Source organism: Haliotis rubra, unplaced genomic scaffold, assembly GCF_003918875.1.
Source record: "Haliotis rubra isolate DU_JTF1 unplaced genomic scaffold, ASM391887v1 Scf1, whole genome shotgun sequence".
In the NCBI taxonomy this organism is placed as follows: domain Eukaryota; kingdom Metazoa; phylum Mollusca; class Gastropoda; order Lepetellida; family Haliotidae; genus Haliotis; species Haliotis rubra.
This window is the reverse complement of record NW_025764891.1, coordinates 9,430,635-9,458,122: the sequence shown is the minus strand read 5'-3', so window position 1 is coordinate 9,458,122 and position 27,488 is coordinate 9,430,635. Positions and strand designations below refer to the sequence as shown.

At 39.3% G+C, this 27,488-nt stretch overlaps 1 protein-coding gene across 1 annotated transcript in view; it reads left to right on the top strand.

Moving 5' to 3' along the window:
* The window catches only part of LOC124252643 (ATP-dependent DNA helicase Q5-like), a 35,302-nt gene extending 17,738 nt beyond the window's left edge, over nt 1-17,564 (top strand). Inside the window, 6 exon segments of the mRNA XM_046702603.1 lie at nt 16-120; nt 5,374-6,048; nt 6,050-6,193; nt 9,954-10,187; nt 10,765-10,837; nt 15,780-17,564. Coding sequence (XP_046558559.1) covers nt 16-120; nt 5,374-6,048; nt 6,050-6,193; nt 9,954-10,187; nt 10,765-10,837; nt 15,780-15,868 — 1,320 coding nt within the window. The 3' untranslated portion in view covers nt 15,869-17,564.
* The last annotated feature ends 9,924 nt before the right edge of the window (nt 17,565-27,488 follow it).

Sequence of the window (27,488 nt, the reverse complement as noted above, 5' to 3'; positions counted from 1 at the left end):
CTTTTGTTGAAACAGGATGGTGAACCAAGCAGTCGTCCAGAGAATGATTTCATAGCCCCAACACTTGACTGTCCGCTCAGAGATGCAACAAGTCAAAAGATTCCAAAACTCACAGTGAAGGTTGGTTTGCACTCACCACCAAACATTTGTCGAAACTGAAGGCTTGGTTTCTGAAGTATTCTTTGTTTGTGGTGGATGTTTTGTAATAGTATTTGAGTCTTGGAACAACCTTCTTTGTCTTTTATGTTGAACTTTGTGTTAATGACAAAGATCATTTACTTTCACTCTTCATTTCATACATTGTAAATAGTGAATAGTGTTAAAAGGTTAAGAGGTCGATGACATTTAATTTTTGGAAATGATTGTTCAACATAAAATGGTTATGACATGGACATATGGGGTTCATACTTATTTCAAACAATGGTTGCAATGGACATGTTGAATGTACAAGGCTCTGTAAAATGTTTAAGTGTAAGCTAGTGATGCCCTTCTTCGTGAAGATCCAGGTTAGAATCAATCTTCAGTTACACATGCTTGTCGTGAGGGGCGACTAACGGGATCGGGTGGTCAGGCTCGCTGACTTGGTTGACACATATAATCGGTTCACAATTGCAGCAGATCGATGCTTATGCTGTTGATCACTTGATTGTCTGGTCCAGACTCGATTATTTACAGACCTCCGCCAGATAGCTGGAATATTGCTGAGTGTGGCGTAAACTCACTCACTCACACACCCTTCTTTTACATATTATTCATGGCAGCATATCACCAGTGTAACCTAACATTTTAAATAAAACTTATTAAAATGATTATGAAAAGAATTAATTTTGATAAAGCATTTAACACTTTCTGTAGAGAATTAATTCTTAATATATAAATTATAATATTACACTTGTCAGAGGGGTACTTCAAGTTTGTGGTCAGGACTACCAGTTGCCAGACTTGATTTATGTGGAGACGCAGTGGCTGAGTGGGTTAGATGGCTGACTTTCTGTGCTGGCGATTACCGTATATTACCGTCTATAAGCCAAATTTTGAGGACCAAAAAAATATGTCTGTAGAAGGGGGTCGTCTTATCTATGAGATACAATTTCACGGAAATATTTTTTGTGAATGATGAATAAAATACATATTAACCTGTACGTTTTCATTATTTCAACATATTATTACATATTAGTCATTATGACATTTATCGTACAATCAGCTGTGCACACGTTTCCCGGCGATCAAGTTCAAACATGCACAATAACATAGCGGGATGAATTCTGGCGCGTCATCAGTAAAGTATAATACAGAATACTATTATTTAACCCACAGAAACATATCCTACTATTGTGTAATTTTAATTACAGTTTTTGCTCTATAAATTAATTAAAGAATAAGATTATCGGTATTGTATTTGAGCTGGAAATAGCAATCAGCTGTGCACACGCGTTTCCTGGCGATCAAGTTCAAACATGCACAATAATATAGCGGGATGAAATCTGGCGCAGTCATCAGTAAAACATAATAAAGAGTACTAATATTTAACCCAAAGAAATATATCCTAGCATTATTAATTTGTTTTTGCACTATAAATGTAAAATATATAATCAACACTAAGGTTATATCGGACCCTCATGAGCGTGGTAAGTTGTACGCACATGGAATGGGGTAAAATAAACAGGCCATTTAAAGAACCACTCAAACATTGTTTTTGTTACTCTTTTTAACCATTACATATGAAAGATTTGTGGTAAAATATCAATTTTGTCATAAAAAGTGACATGTTACCGGTTTGAATACCATTATTGGGCGGAGTAGGAGAAACTTTTCATGTATGAATAGCTTGTTTGTAAATGCACTATATCACAAGACACTTCTCTAAAAATAAATAATGCATTTCTCACAAAAATACTAATGATCAGTCCTCAGGGAAGCAAACATATAATTAATTACTAAAAAATTAAGTATTTAGATTACAATGTCAAATTAAAAAGTTTGAATGAATTAATGCACGTTGTATTAAATTGACACTGGCAGCCTCTACCAGATGAACATTATTTCAAGCGAACCCCATAGAGTTATGTCCCTTGGAGCTCTCTTTATGAATATCCCTACGACAACTTGTGATTGAAACCAGTTCAACAAACACCAACAACACTGCATGCGACAGTTTTCAATGTAATGGAGCTTAACTGTTTACATTCCATATATGACAAGTGTTATCTGTTTGAACGCTGTTCGCCTCGAACCCTCACCCTAACCCTGACCCTAAAGCCAAATAAAAAAAATGTAATGGTTCCGATTACACCTCTTTTAAATTTAGGGTAGGTAGGTAGGATTTTTTTTTTTTAACATATTTTTTAGAAGTAACGTACAAACTAAGAACACATTTATCAATGTGTAATTGTTTTTTCAATCAAGCTTGCTGTCATCATATTGACTTTCTCTATCAGAATGACCGATGTCTGTTGGTGCGGGGAAAAACAATGGTGTCTGAAAGCTTATTTTATTCAATCCGCTTAAAAAAAATAGGTCAGCACCAGAATTCTAGGGTCGGTCGGGTAATCAGAACCACAACATTTTTTTTTTAGGCCTAACCAGGGTTGTTGCACAGTATGAAAACATTGTGGCTCAATATCATTGTTGAGAGTGAATAATGTTATTGCCTTGTTTGAGTACCATTGTTTCTGAATACGATAACATTATGGTGCATAGTTTTTGAGTTTGACTAACATTATTGCCTAGTTTGCATACCATTGTTGTCAACTACATTTGTTACAGACCACAAATACTGCTATTTCTTAGTTTAAATACCATTGTTGCAGAGTAGGAGTACCATTATTGCTCAGTTTAACGGCATTGTTGCAGAGTATAAATAACATTATTGCTCAGTTTAACGGCATTGTTGAAGAGTATACATAACAATATTGCTCAGTTTAACGGCATTGTTGCAGAGCATAAATAACATTATTGCTCAGTTTAACGGCATTGTTACAGAGTATAAATAACATTATTGCTCAGTTTAACAGCCTTGTCGCAGAGTATGAATAACATTATTGCACAGTATGATAATATTGTGGCTGAATTTGAATACTGTTGTTGAGTATAAGTAGTATTACCATGTACGATGAATTTCATTGATGCTGAATCTACATACCATTGGTTCATAATAAGAATTTCATTGATGTGACTGATGGCAAGAATGTGTGAACTATTTCTTTTGTTGAAACAGGATGGTGAACCAAGCAGTCGTCCAGAGAATGATTTCATAGCCCCAACACTTGACTGTCCGCTCAGAGATGCAACAAGTCAAAAGATTCCAAAACTCACAGTGAAGGTTGGTTTGCACTCACCACCAAACATTTGTCGAAACTGAAGGCTTGGTTTCTGAAGTATTCTTTGTTTGTGGTGGATGTTTTGTAATAGTATTTGAGTCTTGGAACAACCTTCTTTGTCTTTTATGTTGAACTTTGTGTTAATGACAAAGATCATTTACTTTCACTCTTCATTTCATACATTGTAAATAGTGAATAGTGTTAAAAGGTTAAGAGGTCGATGACATTTAATTTTTGGAAATGATTGTTCAACATAAAATGGTTATGACATGGACATATGGGGTTCATACTTATTTCAAACAATGGTTGCAATGGACATGTTGAATGTACAAGGCTCTGTAAAATGTTTAAGTGTAAGCTAGTGATGCCCTTCTTCGTGAAGATCCAGGTTAGAATCAATCTTCAGTTACACATGCTTGTCGTGAGGGGCGACTAACGGGATCGGGTGGTCAGGCTCGCTGACTTGGTTGACACATATAATCGGTTCACAATTGCGCAGATCGATGCTTATGCTGTTGATCACTTGATTGTCTGGTCCAGACTCGATTATTTACAGACCTCCTCCAGATAGCTGGAATATTGCTGAGTGTGGCGTAAACTCACTCACTCACACACCCTTCTTTTACATATTATTCATGGCAGCATATCACCAGTGTAACCTAACATTTTAAATAAAACTTATTAAAATGATTATGAAAAGAATTAATTTTGATAAAGCATTTAACACTTTCTGTAGAGAATTAATTCTTAATATATAAATTATAATATTACACTTGTCAGAGGGGTACTTCAAGTTTGTGGTCAGGACTACCAGTTGCCAGACTTGATTTATGTGGAGACGCAGTGGCTGAGTGGGTTAGATGGCTGACTTTCTGTGCTGGCGACTACCGTATATTACCGTCTATAAGCCAAATTTTGAGGACCAAAAAAATATGTCTGTAGAAGGGGGTCGTCTTATCTATGAGATACAATTTCACGGAAATATTTTTTGTGAATGATGAATAAAATACATATTAACCTGTACGCTTTCATTATTTCAACATATTATTACATATTAGTCATTATGACATTTATCGTACAATCAGCTGTGCACACGTTTCCCGGCGATCAAGTTCAAACATGCACAATAACATAGCGGGATGAATTCTGGCGCGTCATCAGTAAAGTATAATACAGAATACTATTATTTAACCCACAGAAACATATCCTACCATTGTGTAATTTTAATTACAGTTTTTGCTCTATAAATTAATTAAGAATAAGATTATCGTGTGTATTTGAGCCGGAAATAGCAATCAGCTGTGCACACGTTTCCCGGCGATCAAGTTCAAACATGCACAATAATATAACGGGATGAAATCTGACGCAGTCATCAGTAAAATATAATAAAGAGTACTATTATTTAACCCAAAGAAATATATCCTAGCATTATTAATTTGTTTTTGCACTATAAATGTAAAATATATAATCAACACTAAGGTTATACGGACCCTCATGAACGTGGTAAGTTGTACGGACATGGAATGGGGTAAAATAAACAAGCCATTTAAATTCACACATTTTTACCGATGTTACTGTAAACTAGCAGTCCATGGAAAACAAGGCGGTAATAAGCAAGCCAGTTTGTTGACATGTTATTGTCTAACTACAATATGTATAATATTTAGCGAAACAAAATATATTATCCATTTTCTGTCAACTACATTTCATTTCGATGCGTGAGTAGACGCAATATGATTGTGAATTTTTAATAATGTGGACCAAAGTTATAATTATTGGTAACCACCAGTTGTCTGTGGTCTGTGTTTGCCGCGATTAGGACCCCATCGCGGGGGGGTCGGCTTATGCACGAAACATACCATTTTGACACTGATTTTAAGGGTCAAGTTTGGGGGTCGGCTTATCTATGGGGTCGGCTTATAGACGGTAATATACGGTAGGTGCCTGACTCTGACAGTAGGGGTTCGAATCCTGGATATGACAAGAACCAGAAACCTTAATGTAACATATGTTACTTTGTTTACATTATTTTTAATTATTATTTTACTTTCAGATTCGAGAGCACTGCTTCCAGATGTTGGAAAATGCACTATATGAAAACTATATTGATTATTATGAAAATGATGCTGATCGGATCAGTGCAAGAGACTATGTGCCACGAAGTTGTGCCCTTGACCTTGAATTCCAAACATTCCAATCCAATAAAATAGCAAATGTGTACAAGGCTGGGGTTATGAGAGCTGTGTCAGAAATTAAGAAATGTACAAAAGACAAGAAAATCCACACTTCTCTGGAATCTAATACTAGGTCGAGTGCGAGTGGCAAGCCCGGATCTCCAGCCAGTAGCCCAGGAGCTGACACAACAAACCCATCTCTCCCCTCAGGAACAAAGGTGCATAAGAACATTGACACTGGAGCTTCAAGGCTTAGTGCTTCATCAGCATTCGTAACAGCATCCTCGTTACTTGCATCACGTGAACGCAATTCCGATTCTGTGCCTTCGTCAACATGTAGCCTTCCATCGGAGCATCTCATCGGAGAAAATGTGGTGGACAGTACACAGGATCCCGAGCTGCAGAAGAACATTCGGAAAAATCCCACTTACAAGAACATATTTTCGAATCAGGACAGTTGTTCATCAGGATCTGATGAAAGTGAAGCAAAGTTTGACATTGTTTGTTCCACGACTGCCATGAGGGACAAAGTGGTGCCTAAAATTACCTACTTTTTTTGAAAGCCAGTCTTTTAAGGGTAAAGAGGACGAAAGTGTCAGCAGTGTTAGTGACAGCTGGACAGTGTCGAGTGTTAGTGTCCTGGACACTGTGGGAGGTGTGAAAAAGTCTGAAATCAGCAACAAGAAGCGACATAAAGAGGTATGTTACCATGGTTACAGTTCGTATTATGTATCTACTCAGGCAGTGATGGATTTTGACACAGGTTTGACAGTATTTTGGTGTTATTGTTTGTTTGTTGTAAAATAATTGACTCTGGATCAGACAATCCAGTGATCAACAGCATGAGCATCGATCTACACATTTGGGTGGGATACGTTGACATGCATCAAACAAGTCAGCAAGTATGACCCTCCGATCCTGCTAGTCTCGTTTTACAACAGTTTGCTGAAGACCAATTATCACCCAGATCTTCGTATTTAGGTATTACCATGGCAAGGTAAATCTGAGGTGAGGATGTAAGATCAAATTGTCATATAATTTCTATTCCTGAATGGTTTCATATACCCGACTGTCATCTCAGTAAACTGTCCATCTGGAAGACATTAACGGGGTAAATGTATGGATGGTTTTGGAGGTGATCTTCTCGAAACGGGTAATACAAAAATTTGCATTCATAATTATTTGAATTGGTCATATTTCATTCACTCACATCAACATTATTAATAGTAATACAATAGTAAGGTCCCCACACTTCCTGTTTTATGGGTAATGGTAATAGAGATTACTATAGTCTGTTTGCAGTGAAAACGTACCGATGAATTTCACTTTAAACCAAAAAATAAATCAAATAAAGTGAAATTAAGATATCAAATCCTCATAATTTTACCTTGCCAATTGAAAATTTAAATCTCAGAATTTTATTCAACTTAAGATAAAAGTTGTTTAACAAACGATCATGGTTTCATATCAGCCATTATTGGTTTGTATTACAGGGGTGACATTGAAACACCGAGAACAGGTAGGGCTGGTCTAAAACCTGCCACAAAGCCTGTGCATTTGTTTCACTGTTCCAACTACTGCGCTTATCCCCTTGTAATACAAACCAATAACTAGTGATTCAATCTATGATCGTCTGTTAAACAACTTTTATCCAAAGTTGAATAAAATTCTGAGATTTATATGTGTAATTGGCAAGGTAAAATTATGAGGATTCGCAATCTTAATTTCCAAGGGCTATTTACATTACTTTTTTGTTTAAAGTGAAATTCATCGGTAAGTTTTCACTGCAAACAGACTATACATGATCACACCTTCTTATAAAATCTATGCATATTTTGCCTGTTCCTGTGACTTCTGTGGTACATTGCCATGTTTTATACATAGTGTAACGGTAATGTGTGACTTTCTCTGACTTCATCCGACTTCCTCTGACTTAGTAGAGGTTGTGGGTTAGACTAGTAGTTAAAGCGTTTGCTCGACATGTCGAAGACCCGGGTTCAATTCCCCACATGGGTACAATGTGTGAAGCCCATTTCTGGTGTCCCCCGCTGTGATATTGATGGAATATTGCTAAAAGCGGCGTAAAACTAAACTCACTCACTCACTCTGACTTAGTGCTTACTGCTCATACCTTCTGATTAACCTAGTGCAACCCTTCACCATGTTGACTAAGAAATTTCAGACATATCTGTGGATTATCAAGGCAATGATGATGATGCAAACTAGATAAGATAAATTAGATTCATTAAACACTCTGAAGCCATGAAGTTTCGACACATTTAGATAAATCTAATTCTTGTCAGTTAACAAATGTAACACATGCTGCAAATGAGTCTCGTAGGCATGAGAAACGATAATCAGGAAAGTAGTCTGTTATGATCTGTCCTTAGGTCATCAACATGGAGTAGCCAATCATGAACCTGGGATTTAATCTCACATGTTTGATCCCCGTTTTCTCAGATGGTTGTGTTTAATAGTGTTTAATACAAAGCTCTCCCTTTTCACTCCAGTATGGCTTGATGTGCTCTTTTAGTTATTGCTGATAAAGTTTAAGACTTTCAGAAGCATCACTCATCTTCACATGATCCAGGGGTGGAAATAACTCTAATATTGCTAGTGTACTCCGGTACAGCATTCTCTTCCACAGAGGTTACTTGTCATATCTTCCTCTGTTCTTCCCTTCTAATAATCGGCCATATTTCCGGTTCTCGTGAAAATCCCCTAGCGGCAAAAAGATCGCAACACGAATTATCTCCCTTCTTTCTATCCAATCAGAACACGTGTTACATCGAATTAGATTCAACTTGACTAACACAAGCAAATGTGGGGCCACAAATATCCCCATCTGCCGGGACTTGTGTTGATGTTACACACAAGACGCTTAATGGCTAGCTTGTCTGTTGTCAACGAGGGCGATGGAGACGCCACTGATCTGCCATAACATGACTGAGTTCTGTCTAGAAGAAACGCTTATGATCGGCGCAGGGGAAGAAGTTTAATTTTCTCAAGCATTCGGAAATTACCGAGACCTTGCTTGAATGATCACTTTTGAAACAACGCCGCTGATTGCACAACTAAATCTGATTGCCTCCAATCACGAAGTCTTGAATGCTCACACCATGAAAGGGCCGATTAGAACAGAGGTTACGTTAGGAAGATATGACAGGAGATGCCGGTACAGTGGCACATGTAAAATCACTTGCCCTGATAATTTTTCTACTATACCGGCCATTTTCTTGTTGATTTTTAAAATAAACGACATTATTAACATTGGAAAATCAACTGGACACCGGCACAGCGTGATATACAAATTTGCTTGCCCGACATTAAAAAACACTGGACTTGGACGTCGGGCAATGGGTTATTTCCACCCCTGTGATCATGACCATTACCCATCATGTATTTCTAATGATGAGTGTTGGTGTATCTTGTTCATATCAACTCATTATTTACGCAAGCTTTATGTAAAATGATGACTGCCCTAAAGATGAAGTGTCTGCCCTTGAAGTGGAAGGTCCGTTGGTTGGCCATGTTATTGATGGTGCTTGTTGTTACCCAGCCTTTAGCATTGAGGGGATGGTACAAGGACTGGTCAGCTCACAGCCAGTAAACTGGCTGGGGATGGTGCTTGTTGTTACCCAGCCTTTAGCATTGAGGGGATGGTACAAGGACTGGTCAGCTCACAGCCAGTAAACTGGCTAGGGATGGTGCTTGTTGTTACCCAGCCTTTAGCATTGAGGGGATGGTACAAGGACTGGTCAGCTCACAGCCAGTAAACTGGCTAGGGATGGTGCTTGTTGTTACCCAGCCTTTAGCATTGAGGGGATGGTACAAGGACTGGTCAGCTCACAGCCAGTAAACTGGCTAGGGATGGTGCTTGTTGTTACCCAGCCTTTAGCATTGAGGGGATGGTACAAGGACTGGTCAGCTCACAGCCAGTAACCTGGCTAGGGATGGTGCTTGTTGTTACCCAGCCTTTAGCATTGAGGGGATGGTACAAGGACTGGTCAGCTCACAGCCAGTAAACTGGCTGGGGATGGTGCTTGTTGTTACCCAGCCTTTAGCATTGAGGGGATGGTAGAAGGACTGGTGAGCTCACAGCCAGTAAACTGGCTAGGGATGGTGCTGAATGGTATCTTAATTGGATAGCATCATAGTTATGCTATTGGTCTAGACTAGTACAGGAAGTCACATGCTTAGTCCTCACTATAATTGGAGCGATGGGGTAGCCCAGTGGTTAAAGCATCCACTTATCACGCTGAAGACCCAGGTTCGATTCCCCACATGGGTACAATGTATGAAGCCCATTTCTGGTGTCCCCCGCCGTGATATTGCTGGAATATTGCTAAAAGCTGCATAAAACCATACTCACTCACTCTCTCACCCTCATGATAATCTATAAAACAACTTTATCCCCACTTTACCTCACCTAGAAAGTGACTGATTTCTTCTTTCTAAGGACAAGTCAGACAAGACTGAGAAATGCAGCCCACCAGCTAAGAAAGCGAAACCCAGTTATGATGAAGCCAGTCCCAACTCCCCGACTGAGATGAAGGCGTACCCGATGAAGGATGGAGATCAGACGAACCAGCCTCTACGCATACAGAAGAGTTCCACTGAGTTGAAAGGGGTGGCAGACCTAGTTGTCAAGTACCTCACTCCTCATTATAAGGATGGCAGGTTCGCGACAAAGGTCAGTGGTAACAGTGTTCATTGGGGCTGCATGAATTTCTACTATGAGCATGATGAGGTGAATAGGGGGTAATGACTAGGAATATTGGTAGTGACTACAATACAACCCAGCAGTTGATGTATTATTCATCATGTTCAGTGAAAAATAACAAAATAATTTTTGGGCATGTTTTGACCTTGTTGACAGTGTTAATTTGTCATGAAAATAAGCAATGACAACATTACTGTCAAATTAGACATATGAGAGTGTTGACTGTCATCCTGCCTGGCAGGTCAGTTGTTTCTCAGGACATGTGCTAATGTAGGACAACAGAGAAATATTTCCTTGGACAAACTCCTTACCAAGACTGTTATTTGTATTTAACAGAACACACTACATGCAGAACATCCTATTTCCAAGGGAGATAACTCTTCCAACTCTAACATTTGGTCATGTCAGAAACTACATCATTCTAAGGAATGATAACAATATATATGGATGAACAACTTCTTCATTATTCTTTATTACAGTGGGAGCAACGGTTTAGTGTAGGTTCTAACACTGATATCAAGCATTCACAATATTGTTTGTATTTCAGGAGCTGTTCAAGACAGTGGCCAGGTGTATTTCTCACAAAGTAGTAGAGACAACAAAGGGACTACCTACAACTGGTGAGATAGTAATGTGTGCTCGTAGTGTCTTCTGACTCATTCAGCCGCCTCCGTGGTGTAGTGGTTAGAGTGTCCGCCCGGAGAGCGGAAGGTCGCTGGTTCGATCCCTGACCGCGTCAAAAGACGTTAAAATATGGTACTTGTTCGTCCCTGCCTGGCGCTCGGCATTAATGGGTACAACAAGGACTGGTCAGCTCGGAGTCAGTATAATGTGTCTGAGTGGGGTATTCATGCTTCACTGCGGCATGGTATCTCAGTGGGCTAGCACTATAAAACCAGCTTAAGTCTGGGCTAGTACAAGCAGCCGCACATACACATACACACGCATGCACGTCGTCAGATGAGCGAAATATTCTCAAGCACGACGTTAAACCAAATTTCACCTAACCTCTCCTCTGACTCATTCAGATCCACCATGTTTGTTTGAAGCAGAGAAGTCCCCAGTATCCCATGCTTGTGCCATGTGTAGTAAGAGCTGACTAAAATTGACAGTGCTGCAAAATATATTTGGTCTGAGGATCTTGGTACGAAGTACATGACTTGTTTCTCATGCTATCAACCACTGGTTCTCCTGGCTTAGGCTTCTGTGATATATAGGATGGTGGGGTAGCCTAGTGGTTAAAGTGTTCGCTTGTCGTGCCTAGGGCCCGGGTTTGATTGCCCACATGGGTACAATGTGTGAAACCCATTTCTGGTGTCCCCTGCTGTGATATTGGTGGGATATTGCTAAAAGCAGCGTTTAAATAAACTCACCCCTGTGATATAGGTGGAATAGTGTCTGGGGTACTGTGAAAAGTCGTTCACTTGTTTCCTTTATGTCCTCAGCTTGGTGAGTGGGTGAGTTTAGTTCTATGCTGCTTTTTAGCAATATTCCAGCAATATCAAAGCGGGTGGCACCAGAAATGGGCGTCAATCATTGTACCCATGTGGGAAATTGAAACCAGGTCTTTGGTATGACGAGTGAACACTTTAACCGCTAGGCTACCCCTCTGCCTCCTTAGTTTAGTAGAAGAGTAGGTTCCAAGTGTTGCTAGCTTGTCAACTACAGCAGGGAAAATCCCATGATTGGCCTTCTAATGATCAATTTGACAGTGCTGCTGTGAAATGTAACTACATTGTCTTTCATTGAGCCTCATAGATGAGTTACTCAAATATGGCTTTAGTTAACTCCATGGATAATTTGAAAGATAACCAGACCATCAACTTTCAGTAGTGGGCGATAATTTAAGTCAGTGTTGTATTTTCATGGACTGTTAGTCAGCAGCTAACTTTAAGGACCCATTCATTCTTCTATTCTAGAATTATGTCTTGAATGGAGTAGCTGAATCATCATCTGTTGATAGTGCTTGACAGGTGACCAGCTCAGCATGTCAACATAGTCTGACATGTCAACAGTGCTTCAAGAGTGCCCTGGAGAAATAGGTCCCCTGTGTCACAGGGAACAATAGGTTTCCAGAGCGCCCTGGAGAAATGGGTCCCCTGTGTCACAGGGAACAATAGGTTTCCAGAGTGCCCTGAAGAAAAAGGTCCCCTCTGTCACAGAGAACAATAGGTTCCCAGAGCGCCCTGGAGAAATAGGTCCCCTCTGTCACAGAGAACAATAGGTTCCCAGAGCGCCCTGGAGAAATAGGTCCCCTCTGTCACAGGGAACAATAGGTTCCCAGAGCGCCCTGGAGAAATAGGTCCCCTGTGTCACAGAGAACAATAGGTTCCCAGAGTGCCCTGAAGAAAAGGGTCCCCTCTGTCACAGAGAACAATAGGTTCCCAGAGCGCCCTGGAGAAATAGGTCCCCTCTGTCACAGAGAACAATAGGTTCCCAGAGCTGCCCTGAGAAATAGTCCCCCTCTGTCACAGAGAACAATAGGTTCCCAGAGCGCCCTGGAGAAATAGGTCCCCTCTGTCACAGGGAACAATAGGTTCCCAGAGCCTTTGGAGAAAATGGTCCCCTGTGTCACAGGGAACAATAGGTTCCCAGAGCGTCCTGGAGAAATAGGTCCCCTCTGTCACAGGGAACAATAGGTTCCCAGAGCGTCCTGGAGAAATAGGTCCCCTCTGTCACAGGGAACAATAGGTTCCCAGAGCGTCCTGGAGAAATAGGTCCCCTGTGTCACAGAGAACAATAGGTTCCCAGAGCGCCCTGGAGAAAATGGTCCCCTCTGTCACAGAGAACAATAGGTTCCCAGAGCGCCTTGGAGAAATAAGTCCTATCATGCTGTGATAGTGTGGATTGATGCTGATGCCCTGAAGGTGTGGATTGATGCTCATGCTCTGATGGTGTGGATTGTTACTCATGCTCTGATGGTGTGGATTGATGCTCATGCTCTGATGGTGTGATTGTTACTCATGCCCTGAAGGTGTGGATTAATGCTCATGCCCTGATAGTGTGGATTGTTACTCATGCCCCGATGGTGAGGATTGATACTCATGCCTTGATGGTGTGTATTGCAGCTCATGCCCTGATGGCGTGGATTGATGCTCATGCTTGATGGTGTGGATTGCAGCTCATGCCCTGATGGTGTGGATATTGTTACTCATGCCCTGATGGTGTGGATTGATGCTCATGCCCTGAAGGTGTGGATCGATGCTCATGCCCTGAAGGTGTGGATTGATGCTCATGCCCTGATGGTGTGGATTGTTACTCATGCCCTGAAGGTGTGGATTGTTACTCATGCCCTGATGGTGTGGATTAATGCTCATGCCCTGATGGTGTGGATTGTTACTCATGCCCTGATGGTGAGGATTGATACTCATGCCTTGATGGTGTGTATTGCAGCTCATGCCCTGATGGCGTGGATTGATGCTCATGCTTGATGGTGTGGATTGCTGCTCATGCCCTGATGGTGTGGATTGATGCTCATGCCCTGATGGTGTGGATTGATGCTCATGCCCTGATGGTGTGGATTGATGCTCATGCCCTGATGGTGTGGATTGATGCTCATGCCCTGATGGTGTGGATTGATGCTCATGCCCTGATGGTGTGGATTGATACTCATGCCCTGATGGTGTGGATTGATGCTCATGCCCTGATGGTGTGGATTGATGCTCATGCCCTGAAGGTGTGGATTGATGCTCATGCCTGATGATGTGGATTGTTACTCATACCCTGACGGCAACCCTTTTTTAAGAATTCTTAATCCATTTAATGTGTACTGGACACATGTACTACATATGATAAAGATGCCTAGATGAGTTGTAATGTAACCTCTTAAATATGAGAATGTCCAGTTTCCACGTCAGGATCATATTTTCCCATGACCTACATCGTATCTTGAGAAGTGTACCTCCCACTAATTGGGCAACAGTTCCGTCTCTGGAAGAATGCCGGTCCAAATCTGCAATGTGCATTATACAAGTGTGTTTTCATCAGCTGGAGTCTCTGTCAGAACACTTCCCCCATTTCCAGTTTCCAGAATCTCAAATGTCATGATGACCACACCTATTAGCAAGTTCTATGAAGCAAACAATTCCTCCTTGTGAAATACTTCTCAAACCCACTACACCATCTGTTTATGATCGAAATTTTCCAAATGTTCGTGTTTATCCAAGAGTGTTGGCTTAATCACAATTTCCCTTCAAAGTTTGTGTTTCCTGGTTTGGAAGCCTTTTATCCCTTTATGATTAGGAGGATGCTTATGTAATTATGATGAAGTATTGAGGTGTGTGTGATCTCTGCAACTACACCCACACAAATGCACTGTGTACACTCTCTCAACCTTAGAAATAAGGCCATTGTGTTGCCTCCAAAATACACTTTGTTGCCTCAAAAATACACTTTATATTTTTTTGTTTAGAATCATAAGGCATGATTAACATTGGTAATTGAAACTATAAGCAGTCATGTTTGTTTAAGTTTTGAATTTTGGGGTTTAAAGTAATTAATCTAATCTGTGTAAGGTCAAGAAGTTCAATAAGTAATTTTCCTGGAACATAAATGTTCATAGCTTTAATAAATATGCATTACCTTCCCATTAATTTGATTAAGAGAATTTAAGTTCCTAAATATTTCGTGGCGGTGGGGTAGCATGTCTGTTTCTGCGCTGCAGTATCCCCCAGATGGCTGGGTGGGGGGTGGGTTGGGGTGAGACTTCGATATGTCCAAGGAGACATTGCTACACTGAAATTGTGTCACAATGCAGACCACTGTGATGTCATCTCCTACCATAATGCAACAATCAACTGACACCACTAATCTCTCTTACACCTAAGCTGGTTTGGTATACTTTATGCACTCAACATGCAAGACACCATTCATGCTTGTTATTGTCTTTGACAAACTGAAAAGTTGGACACAAATAGAATCTCCCCTTTTGTCGTTAAATATCTTTTGATATAATCAATGAAATTTAAACACTCCTTGCCCAGCATCAGAGTTCTTAACTTTTAAACATTCATGGTGATATATTGCATCAAATGTAAAGGGTCGGTGGGGTAGCCTAGTGGTTAAGGCGTTCGCTCGTCATGCTAAAGACCCAGGTTTGATTCCCCACATGGGCACAATGTGTGAAGCCCATTTCTCGTGTCCCCACCACGATATTGCTGGAATTTTGCGAAAAGCTGTGTAAAACTAAACCTCAATCACTCACTCAAATGTCAACTTGGTAATCTTGTGTATCTTACTTCATTGTTGCTGATGTTAGTGTTAAGTGAAGACAAGGGTATTTGTGTTACTCTGTTTTATCTGTGTGATAATGTCAGCAAATATTAAAATCATGTTATTTTCAGGCACTGTTTAGCTGTTTAGTCACTGGGGCTGGTGGGGTAGCCTACTGGTTAAAGTGTTCGCTCATCACGCCGAAAACCTGGGTTCGATTCCCCACATGGGTACAATGTGAGAAGCCTATTTCTGGTGTCCCCTGCCTTGATATTGCAGGAATATTACTAAAAGCAGCGTAAAATTATACTCAGTCAGTCAGTTTATTCACTCTTGTTTCCTTATCTGCAGGTAAAGAAGAAACAAAGCGTCTCGTCCGAGAGTTCATGGAAGAGCATCGGAAGGTGACCTCCATGAAGGACTTGACCGGATGGCTGTGACAGGAGGCGTCGTTGGTCACCCTGTTCTTTATGCAGATTGTTAATAGCATTTCAGTAATTGCATTTACAGATGTGTAATGTCCATTACATGCTTTGTTATCTTGCTGTTGTCTGTTTATGAAGTACAGCAGACTGTTATCTGTAGACATGAGGTCTTTGTGTCAGCTTTGATATGTCTTCTGTGCTTATGTCCGAATACGTTCACAACAACTTTGCTTACTGATTTCATAATTGTTGGGGTTATCGTGTGAGGCTTTTACAAGCATGTTTTCTAAATCCTTTTCGTTTATTCATAAACTGAATATCTGGGCCTTTTACCATTAATGCACTGGAACACACTATTCTGGTGTCCCCGTCGAGATATTGTTGGAATATTGCTAAAAGCGGGATAGCCATACTCACTCACTTATACACAGTAGAACTGCTCCCCACCAAAACAACCTGGTTTATCAGGATTGTTCATTGATTTGTTTTTCAGTCAAGGAAAAGAGAACCAAAATGTTGAGGGATTTGTTTCAAGGCATTATAACGGACTTCAGGTATCTGACAATGCAGTCACCATCTTCTTTTGTACATATATGGATTATGGGTGCGTTGCAAGCCGTGGATCACTAATAGTATACAAATTAATCGTTTATCTGGGCCTGCAACAGCTTGAAGCACTTGCCCACTCTTCCAAAATGGTGGCACGATAACAGTTTACTCACCTTATTTTGTGGAACTTAACAAGAGTTTCGATGACAAACTGATTAATTTATTACTCTTGATGACTAATAAAGAAAAAATAAAGAAGTTGTTGTCCGTAAGATTTGTCTTGTATTACTACACCGACTTCTACATACCTTTGAAGAATATTGATGACTACATGGAAGATGTCAAACGAACTAAGGATGCGAGGGTGTAAGCTACCTTTTCCCATCCTCCAGCTGTCCGGTCCCCATTTCTCGTTCTGCTGTCAAACTCAAATTTCTCTCATGCACCATTTTGGTTTGAGAATGAAGCAACCTCAGACAACAATTGATGCGATTGTAACCGGCTGAAAATTAGTGCTCTGTAGTAAGGTGAATCAGTGTAAATCAGTTTTAAGCAATTGGCTGTTTGCAACGCACCCTAAATCTGCACATTTCTTAAGCAATAAATATATAGGTATAATTCTATTTGAAAATCAGGTCACGTCATTATGGTTAGGAACCAAAGGGGATGGACTTAAAGGATTGGCCTTAATATGTCCTTGCTTGTCGTAGGAGGCCCTCAATTGGATGCTTGGTTAGGAGTCTTCAGCAGCCTGTGCTGGTTTTAGCTAAGGGTGAAACGGTACGCTCTTACCACGGAATGGTACGTATTGTGGTACTAACAGGAAAATATCAACTGTCTAGCAAAGAAATGCATACATTTTGACGAAAATGATTCAATTTCTAGACATTTTAGAAAAGGTTTTAAAAGGTTAATACAATGATGGTACGAAAATCGAAAATACCGAAATTTTGGATTGCTTTACGGTATACCAAACCAAAGGCAAAATACCGAAGTTCTACTAATAACGCGGTATACCATTTCACCCCTAGTTTTAGCATGAAATGTTTGTGTGGTCTGGTTTGTTGACTTGGTTGATGGTTTGTGTTTGTTGAATTGTTGCTGACAATATCAATCACTTGATTTTTGGGTCCATACTTGATCATTTACAGACAGCCATCATCAGTGTATGAAATAAGGCCCGTCCGACCTAAATTTACAGCTAGACAGCCTGATGGTCTGGTAAAAAATTTAGATGTTCCATACATCTGTGTAAATTCACCATGTCTTGGAGTCTGGTCTGGTTGAATCCATTTTGTTCTGGTAGCATTTTGAAGTTACCAGCCCAGAGCCTCGTTTCACAAAGCTCTCGTAAGCTTAAGATCTCGTAACTTTTCTCTTAGCATTCGTACCTCCTATGTTATAGTATAAGAGGTACGAATGCTACGAGAAAAGTTACGTTTCACAAAGCTCTCGTAAGCCTAAGATCTAAGTAACTTTTTTCAGTAGCATTCATACCTCCTATGTTACAGTATAGGAGGTATGAATGCTAATCTGAAAAAGATACGTTCATTAAAGCTCTCATAAGCCTAAGATCTGTAGCTTTTCTGTAGCATTCATACCTCCTATGTTAGAGTATAGGAGGCAATGTGAAGGCTGAAAAAAGCCTAAGATCTCAGGTAGCTTCTCCTATGCTTACGAGAGCTTAGTGAAAAGGGGCCCTGATGTCAGGCTGGGGTTTTGGATTCATACACTGCCATCATACAGCTGGAATATTGCCGAGTGTGGCGAGAAACCATAAACAATACTGTTAGTAGTGACTACAGGGGCAGACAGACTTGATGACTTGGTTAATGTCGTGTCATTGTAATCCAGTGAAGGGTGCTCATGATGTCAGTCACTGGTTTATGTGGTAGCTACTTGATTGTTAACTGGCATTCCCATACAGCTTAAATTGTGCCATTTAAATTGTAAACAATAAATGGAAATCCTGTTAGGCGTATGTTGACCAAAAATAAAGGCATTTTGTAAGCAAATGCAATTATTAAGGAATTGGATTTATTAATCCAAATTATGCTTTGTAAACAATATCATAGAACAAGGTAAAGACACCTGTGTTTCTTTATGACGAATCTGAGTTCTGTCAGACCAAATGTACAAGGTATACTATCATGGTAAAGCAGTAACACTGTATATATATTATCAATTGTAATTGAATTACAATGTACAATTAGTTTTGATAAAGTCATAATGTGTATGTATGTTTATTACTGCTGTATTGTATGCTTACCATATTAACATAGAATGAATCATTGTAACAGTTTTAATCATGCAGTTTGTTATGATATTTAACCTTTGCATTTGATGAAGAAATACTCAGCATGTATGGATTTGTGTTAATGCAACTAGCTGTGCTGGAGGATATCACTGATCTGCTAGCAATAACACATTCAACACAGTGATGTTCCTTACTATATGCGGCCATGGGTGGCCCAGTTGGGCAGAGTTGCCTCCCTTGGACCTGCCAGAAACCTATGATCATGGGTTTTAATCCCAGTTGACTCTGATTATGTTTTGGGGTTTGTCAGCTTGTGGGTTTCACCAAAGTGGTAGAATCTGAGGCCTGCATCACTTTAGGCTTTCCTCCATGTTGTGACATGATTGGAACACTGTTCTGAGCAGCATTAAAACCCAACTCACTTACTTGTGATCTCATTACAGGGGGCAGTGGGGTAGGCCAGTGGTTAAAGTGTTTGCTCATCACACTGAAGATTGTGGTTCGATTCCCTCTGTGTGAAGCCCATTTCTGGTGTCCCCTGCCATGATATTGCTGGAATATTGCTAAAAGCGGCATAAAACCTCACTCACTCACTCACTCATTTGTTATCTCATTAACGTATCCATGAAATGGGTAAATTTCTGTGACTGACTTTGCTCTTTCTTAAAATTTTGCATTTAACATGTACTATTGATAATGAAACAAATGCATTTCTGAAGAGGGATTGATATGTATTGTGTTATCCTGAAATGAGCGTGCAACATAAATACATATTCTGATTCTCCTGTACCTTACATCTGTGAGATTCTTAGTTTTCATGTTATACCAATATTCAATACAATATGGTAAGGAATGTTTACCTGCTGCATTTGACTATGCTGAAAGAATATCCTTGTTTGTTTATGACTGGCTGAGGGAAAATGTCTTGAATGGTGTAAAAATTTAATTAGCTCTTTTTTATATTACCTGCTTGGGACATAGGTTTAAAAAAATCATTTTTGTGACAAAGGATTTTGGATTTGATGCGTTAATGTAGACATGTGCTCAGTGGTCTACAATCAATCTACGAGGTCTAAGGATGTTAAGAATCAGATATTTATTACCTCGCCAGACTGCAAGTCAAGTGAGCTTATGTCATAGCCTATTGGTCTGTTAACTGTCACAGCAGTGAGGGCGGTGGGGTAGCCTGGTGGTTAAAGCTTTGGCTCGTCACGCCGAAGAGCCGGGTTTAGAATCCCCACATGGGTACAACGTGTGAAGCCCATTTCTGGTGTCCCCCGCCGTGATGTTGCTGGAATATTGCTAAAAGGGGCCTAAAGCCAAACTCAGTCAGTCAGTCAGTCACAACAGTGATCTTCAAACAGTTATGGCTACTCTACTAAGCCATTTTTCTTCAAAATCTAATGAGTTTGACTCTTGTCTGGTTTGTATTGGGGTTCATCATAGTTGTTGTGCATTTTTCATTTTCAGTTTTGACCTTGATTTGACCATTGCACATTGACAATTGCACTTTGACTTGAAAGTTCTCTGAAAATGCATTTCTTCAAAAAACACTTGACTAATAAATCTGAAACATTTCAAACCCCAATTTGTAATCAGGTTTTTATTATGGCTACCATGGAAGCATGGTCAGTATTCAGTCACCTTGGTTCAGAATGTAACTTAATTTATGATTTGTTACCTGTATATGGAGATCTAACACTGTTCTGCTATTTGCAATATTTATGATTATACCTTTGATTTGATCATGCCATTTAATTCTCTCAAAATGCATGTTTGACTTTGCGAACTTCTCTAAAATTGCTCAACTATGGGAGCTGTACTTTGGTTTGTATCTATATTTTGTTCAAATCGTTAGATTTGAGCTTAAATTATTTGAATATTAACACTAGCATCAGTAAACATTTTAAACTGTTGGCTTCATATCCAGTGAGCTACAGTACCTTTTCACTGTTTTATGCATGATTTACTGAAAGCAGTGGTTGTTCTTGCAGGAGTTGAACAGTTCCCTGCTATGGAGGACATCTCACGATATGGGACTTTAGTTCAGTCCGTGGTACCTGTTTTAGTTTGATTATTAAGTAGTTGATAAGTTTTCAGTGATTTTCATGGCAGTGGTTTAAGAGTTTACTTGTCTTGTCTAAGATGTGGGTTCATCTCTTCTCATGGTTCCCAGTGTGAATCCCAACCCATATAGCTGAAATGAAATAGTGGAAAACAATACTCAAAGATTTCCGTATGTTCACAGTGATCCTGTCATTTGAAAGTGTGTCATTTGAGTTGGCAGTCAGAGAGTTTAATATGGTCAAACTCAGAGTGGATAAACAACATCAAGATCAATGTTTTGATATAGAGAAAACAAATGCCTGGTATTGGTTCTAGTTTGTACCTGTAACAATTTATGATCTGAAAAGCATGTTGATAGTAATTAGGCTGCGGTATCTAACAAAGGTTTCTGTTCATGAACCAGACCCTATTATTCTTTTTGTATGTTTTGTTGTCCTCATATTTTACAAAATGTTTTTGATACCTTACAGACATTTTTCAAGCCAAAGAATATGATTTTAAAGTCCTATGTGCAATATGTCTTTCCTTCTCGAGTTGAGTTGCTTTTAGGTGCTTAAATTCTAGATCTAATTATTGATATAAATATGTTTCAGTTTGCACTGTTGAAGAGATTCATTACCCAATATTAGTTAATTTCGCAACACCTCCTGGAGTCGACAGATGTATAAACACACAGCTCTGTATATTTCTGGCATGAGACACCAGAGCTCTAATACCAGGATAGGCTGGATGGTGTTTGAATCCAGGTTTGGCCTTTATAATAACCAATGATCCATCAGCCTCATGAATTTCAGCAAAGTGGTAAATGTCTGTCTTTGACCTGCATTACTTTAGGCTTCATTATGTAATTGGGGCAGTGGGTTAGCCTAGTGGTTCAAGCATTTGCTTGTCACATTGACAGCCTATGTTTGATTCTCCACATTGATAGGATTTATGAGGGGTGATCTTAAGAATATTGCAGGTATATTGCTAAGCAGGTCCTAAAACCATGCTCATCATGCAAATCTTGAAACAGTTAAAATTTACCTTAAATCCTATTGAGGACAATTTTATGGATATATAACTTCTTTCACAGAATACAGAAGTTGTATATCCATAAAATTGTCCTCATTCTCCATTTTAACAAATTGTAACATCTATCTATAGAATTGACATCATTATGTAAAGAATGAGGACACTTTTATGGATATATAACTTCTTTCACAGAATAAAGAAGTTGTATATCTATAAAATTGTCCTCATTCTTTACATAATGATGTCAATTCTTGTAGATAGATATGTTAAAATTTGTAACTTCACAGTTTGTTTATATAATCACTAACACAAGAAACAGTATACAAAATTGTTGACATCTTACAGCACAAAAATTCAAGTTGCATGTGTCCAGTCCAATGTTTTATTTGTGTGTATGGGTACATAAGTGCAAAATATGATAAATTGCTTGGTTAGCCAATGGAATCACTGCAGTTTGTATACTCACATTTAACTACAATCTTAAGCATAATGGCTTGTCATTGGAAGCGTTCTTGTCATTTGACAGTTGGTGCTTGAGTATACTAATCAAGACAATCCGAACCATTTGTGGTCACCTGTATATATTTGACCTTAACTGATGAAAAGGTTAGTGACTTTCCTGCAGCATTAACCTTCCAATTGTGTGTGGGTCTGTAAGGATTGTTTTATTAACTGTTATCTAGAATAGCATCATGTACGACTGCAAATAAGAACAAATGTTTCTCAGGCACATTTGACTCTTAAGTGAGAGAGTAATGTTTCTTATGGAAAACAAGTAATATGACATGATAATATTAATTTTTTTCCCTGCAGAATTCCAAAGAATGCATGGGTTCAATGTGTGAAGTCAATTTCTGGTGTTCCCCACCGTGATATTGCTGGAATATTGCTAAAAGTGGTGTAAAACCAAACTCACTCACTCACTCTAAGGAATGCAACGAGACACATTGAAAGTATCCCTTTAGTACAGTATTGTAAAAACATTTTACATCTTGGGAAAAGTGTATAGGTCAAATGATGAAAAAATTTGAATTCTTGTTATTGTCTTTACTAGGGGTGGGTATTGCAGAGAATTTTCATATTGCCATATATTGTGATGCGAAAGCATGTATTGCGATAAGTATTTTTAAACAAAAAACGACTTATAATCAAGTTAATTCTTGATTTATAGAGCAAAAACACAACAAAATCACTAGGCTTGATTAAGCTTTAATAACAACTTTTAATCATGATAAAGTAAAAATGTGAATAATCTTTGGCACAAATGAAATAAGGACATATCCGAAGATTTCCGAGTGTGACGAAGTTTTCCGAATGCAAGTCAAAATACCGGTTTTCGATCAGTGTATCGCAATACGTATCGTTTTCAGGTCTGAACCGGTAAATACCGGTAAACCGGTTATATTGCGCAGCCCTAGTCTTTACACAGGATATAAAGTGAGGCATTGATATATCCCAGGGAAACATTTCCTTCTTTCAGTTCCCTTGTTATGTATATATGTTTATGTATTCTCTTCTAATAGGTCTATTAGTACTTGATAAACAACCTGCATTTGACATGTTGCAATATTGTTGTAGTTAGTGTAAATAAAAAAGGTATACCAATATCTTGGTGGCAATTGAATTCCCCGAGGGTTTATATGTAAATATATCATTTCTAATACAATTACACTTTAAAATAAATAATAGATGCACATTCAGTGTTGTGTTGTTGTTTTTTACGAATTAGAAGCTCTGAGACGTGTATTAATCATGACACAGAAGAATGCTTGATTCACATTTGACAAAATATGGTCAGGTATGTATTTAGTCATTACATTTAAATTAGAAATCTTTACACACACCAACAATGGATATGAAATCTGCTCTCTATTGATAACCTACGTATCCAAAGGGTGTCAGTAACTCAGGAAAACTCCAAATGTTCACTAACAGAACAGCAGCTTATCAAACACGATGACATCTATTTCAGAACACCCTTTCTTCTACCCCGTCGTCCAATTGCGCAGGTCGATGCTCATGCTGTTGATCACTGGATTGGCTGGTCCAGACTCGATTATTTACAGACCGCCGCCATATAGCTGGAATATTGCTGAGTGCGGCGTAAAACTAAACTCACTCACTCTACACCGTCGAGATGGAAAACATCGCGTCTATCGATGTCCAAATGAACGTTTTTTACCGAACGGCAAAACGACAGGTTGGCAGTTTCGGTGGAGATAGTGTGATGGGATGGGCGCCATATCCTACACACGGATATCTGACTTTGTGGTTCAGTGGAATGTGACAGCAAATCGACAATCGACCAAATTCTTCAAAGTCACCTTATTTTGATTATCAACCGACAGAAGGAGTTGTTTCAACCTCACAACGGTACACCGCACACAGCTGCCACTGTTGACTTACTTCAATATTAAAACGTCAATGTCTTGCTATGACCTCCCAGGTCTCCGCTGAACCCGATAGAGCATCTGTGAGATGATCTCGACAGACGCGTCAACATCTATATACGCAACAGACACAACATGCCACCGCGTTGCAGGAACAGTGGAGGAGAATTCCACAGGAATTTCAAAGGAGGAGTAGATTAGTGATAACAACATACGGTCGTCACACGAGGTACTGATCCGAACGCCATACTCGTGGACAAACATGTGGTGTGACAACTCTGAGTGTTGTCATGGATACAGGACATGTGACCATCGCCATGTTTAGTTTCAGTGAGTAAGTGAGTGAGTTTGGTTTTACTCCGCTTTTAGCAATATTCCAGCAATATCACGACGGGGGACACCAGAAATGGGCTTCACATATTGTACCCGGTGTGGGGAATCAAACCCGGGCCTTCGGCGTGACGAGCGAACGCTTTAACCGCTGGGCTACCTCGCCGCCCCCTATTTAGTATCATTCTTGTAACAATCACATTAAATGAAAAATGCACGTTTAACTGAACACAGAAAAAACGTTTCAAGGTTAGCCTATGGGGTTCTCTTTTTGAAGATTGCATCAAATAAACAAACTGTTCAGCTTGTAAAACATCAAGCTTAATGGATATCAACTTCTAGTTCATTGCATTTACTGACGTTTCTCTGTAGATTAGCCTATGTTATTAACCCGGAAGTTTAGTTATATGTTTAGAACTGCCTGCTTGGAGAGGCGGGCGGGAAGTCTAATGGTTAAAGCGTCCGCTCGTCACGCCGAAGACCCAGGTTCGATTCTAAACATGGTTACAATGTGTGATGTTCTTTTCTGGTGTCCTCTGCCGTGATATATTCCTGGAATATTGCTGGAATATTGCTAAATTCGGCGTAAAAACTCAATCACCTTCTCAGCATATTCTAAGATGTCTGTTTGCATATATGTATGAATGAATTCTAAACATCCTTTCCAAAGCACTCTTGTCATGAGTATATATAAACCTATAGGTAAATGAGTTCGAAATTTCAACAAAAGGTATCTAGTTTACAGTTGGACTACTTTGAACTTATGTTTATGATTTTTATCTCAAAATTTAATAAAAAAGGAAAACGACTGGATCTTATTGCATCCACTTCGCCGGGAGCGTAAACCACGAAAGATAAAACAGTTCATTGCGTGAGTACCAGTTCCTTGGATTGATCGACACAGACAGCTAGAACACGCATTATGGACCGGGGAACACGGGAAACAAGCGTGAGGTTCTGACGTATTTCTAAACTGTATCCACTCGGGGATGCAACAGTGATGTAATCATGTGAAGATTTCATAGGTAACACGCCATTATGGATTTCTTAGGTGACATGTTCGTGATCAATCTTCAATCTTCATGTTCAGTATTTTGCTTATTGCAATTTAACATATGCATAAAAAGTCTCTTCTCTTGGTTGTAGTCAGTTAAGCTGAATAACGGTGTAAGAATCTATATATGAACCCCACAAAAGCAACAAACCAGTGTTGTAAGCCATTACGTTTCACGTGTTTGTAACTGGCCATTGTCTTAGGTACATGGAATGCAACTATATGTAATGGCACTGTTTGGAGCTGCAATAAGGACGCTGTGATGAGATTGACCAATCGCCCCCTTCCTCTAGACTCTTCTCAGTCTCTGTCTATTGCTACGAATCACTTGTATTATATTCAGAGATGCATATTTCTTCTCAAGCGTTCCGAATGCATTGAAAACCCATTATACTTCAATACTGGTTGTAACAACTTCGCTGGCTTACTCACTCAAACTTCAATATAATGCTTCAACTTATATTGCTTTTGGTTGTTTTGTATATATACACATGATTCTGCAGTACAAGTTATCAGAACAGAATTTAGATCTGTCAGTTGATGTTTGATGTTTTACCACTATGCCAGCAGTACTCTAGCTAAACTGTGCGCCAAAAACTATACGATTGAAACCGGATTTCCTCAAAACGTTACAAAAGATATCACAACATTACTGGACTGAAACCAGTCACCGAAACACAGCAAGCTTAGGTACAAACCACAGCAATGTCACCCTCTCAAACGTTTCACCATCGAGTAACGTAACTGTGTTTGGTTTAGCCACCGACATAGGTGTTTGTCACTTCGGCCTGTGAATGATCGAATCTGAACCAGGTAGACCAGGGGTTGATGGTATGAGCAATCATTACTACTGTTGGGATGAGATTATATGTCAATCACATTGTGTCCCTAAGCTAAATACGTATATCTGCATGGTGATATATCACTTTACTGTTTGTTCACGACCTAATATATCTGAATGACTGCATGTCATGTTGCTGTCAATCACATTGTGTCCCTAAACTAAATACGTATATCTGCATGGTGAGATATCACATTACTGTTTATTCCTGATCTAAATACATGTCGGGATGACCACATACATAAGCTTTAATTCTATGACCTTATGTCAGATAACCCTCGAACAAAAGCATTGACTTCTATGTTTGGTATATTTTATGTGTGAAATATAAATGATGATAATGGTGTTGAATGAATATTTTATTCATAAGTAATAACATTTTCTCAGAAGAATCGTAATACTATAGTTGAACGGGTTTCATGTAATCTCATGATTCTGTTTGTTTCTTCTTTTGTTTGCACGTTAAGTAATGATCCCCATGTTAATTGAATGTTAACTGGAAATCCACATGTTGATCACATATCCAGACCCATATTAATCTGAGAACCACGTAAACAAATAAGGGGTAAGAACATCTCCCTGACTCATACCTAAGTCATTACTTTTAAACATAGCTATATATTTTTACGTAAACCGTTTGTACGTCTCTGACTTTAGCCATGTGTTTTGAATATCATGACGTTTACTGTGCCAGCTCTCTGATTATTAAGTACAAGGTAGAGTTGCTTGTGAAACATGTTCCCAGAAATCTTTTCACAGCTTCTTGAGAACTGCTTTCATCCGTTTCAACTTGACATATGTTAATTTCACTAATGCATGTATTTGTATGATCTAAAGTATAGCACCATGTGTACCTACAACATGAAGCAATATATCAATCAACTTATAAACTCGGGCTACCAAAAACATCCTAAACATCCGGGGGGTTCTTAAATGTGGGATGGGGAAAATGCTAAGTGTCTTAACATGAGTATTTTGTTTTTTTTTACAGTTATAGAGGGGATTATCCGCGATTACCACATTGTATCGGTAAGGGCGATGAGGTAGACTAGTTCTTAAAGTCAGCGGAAAAGGAAATGTTCAAATCATTGTCCGATCCAATATATTTTCAAGTTGAGATTTGTGTGAGAGAT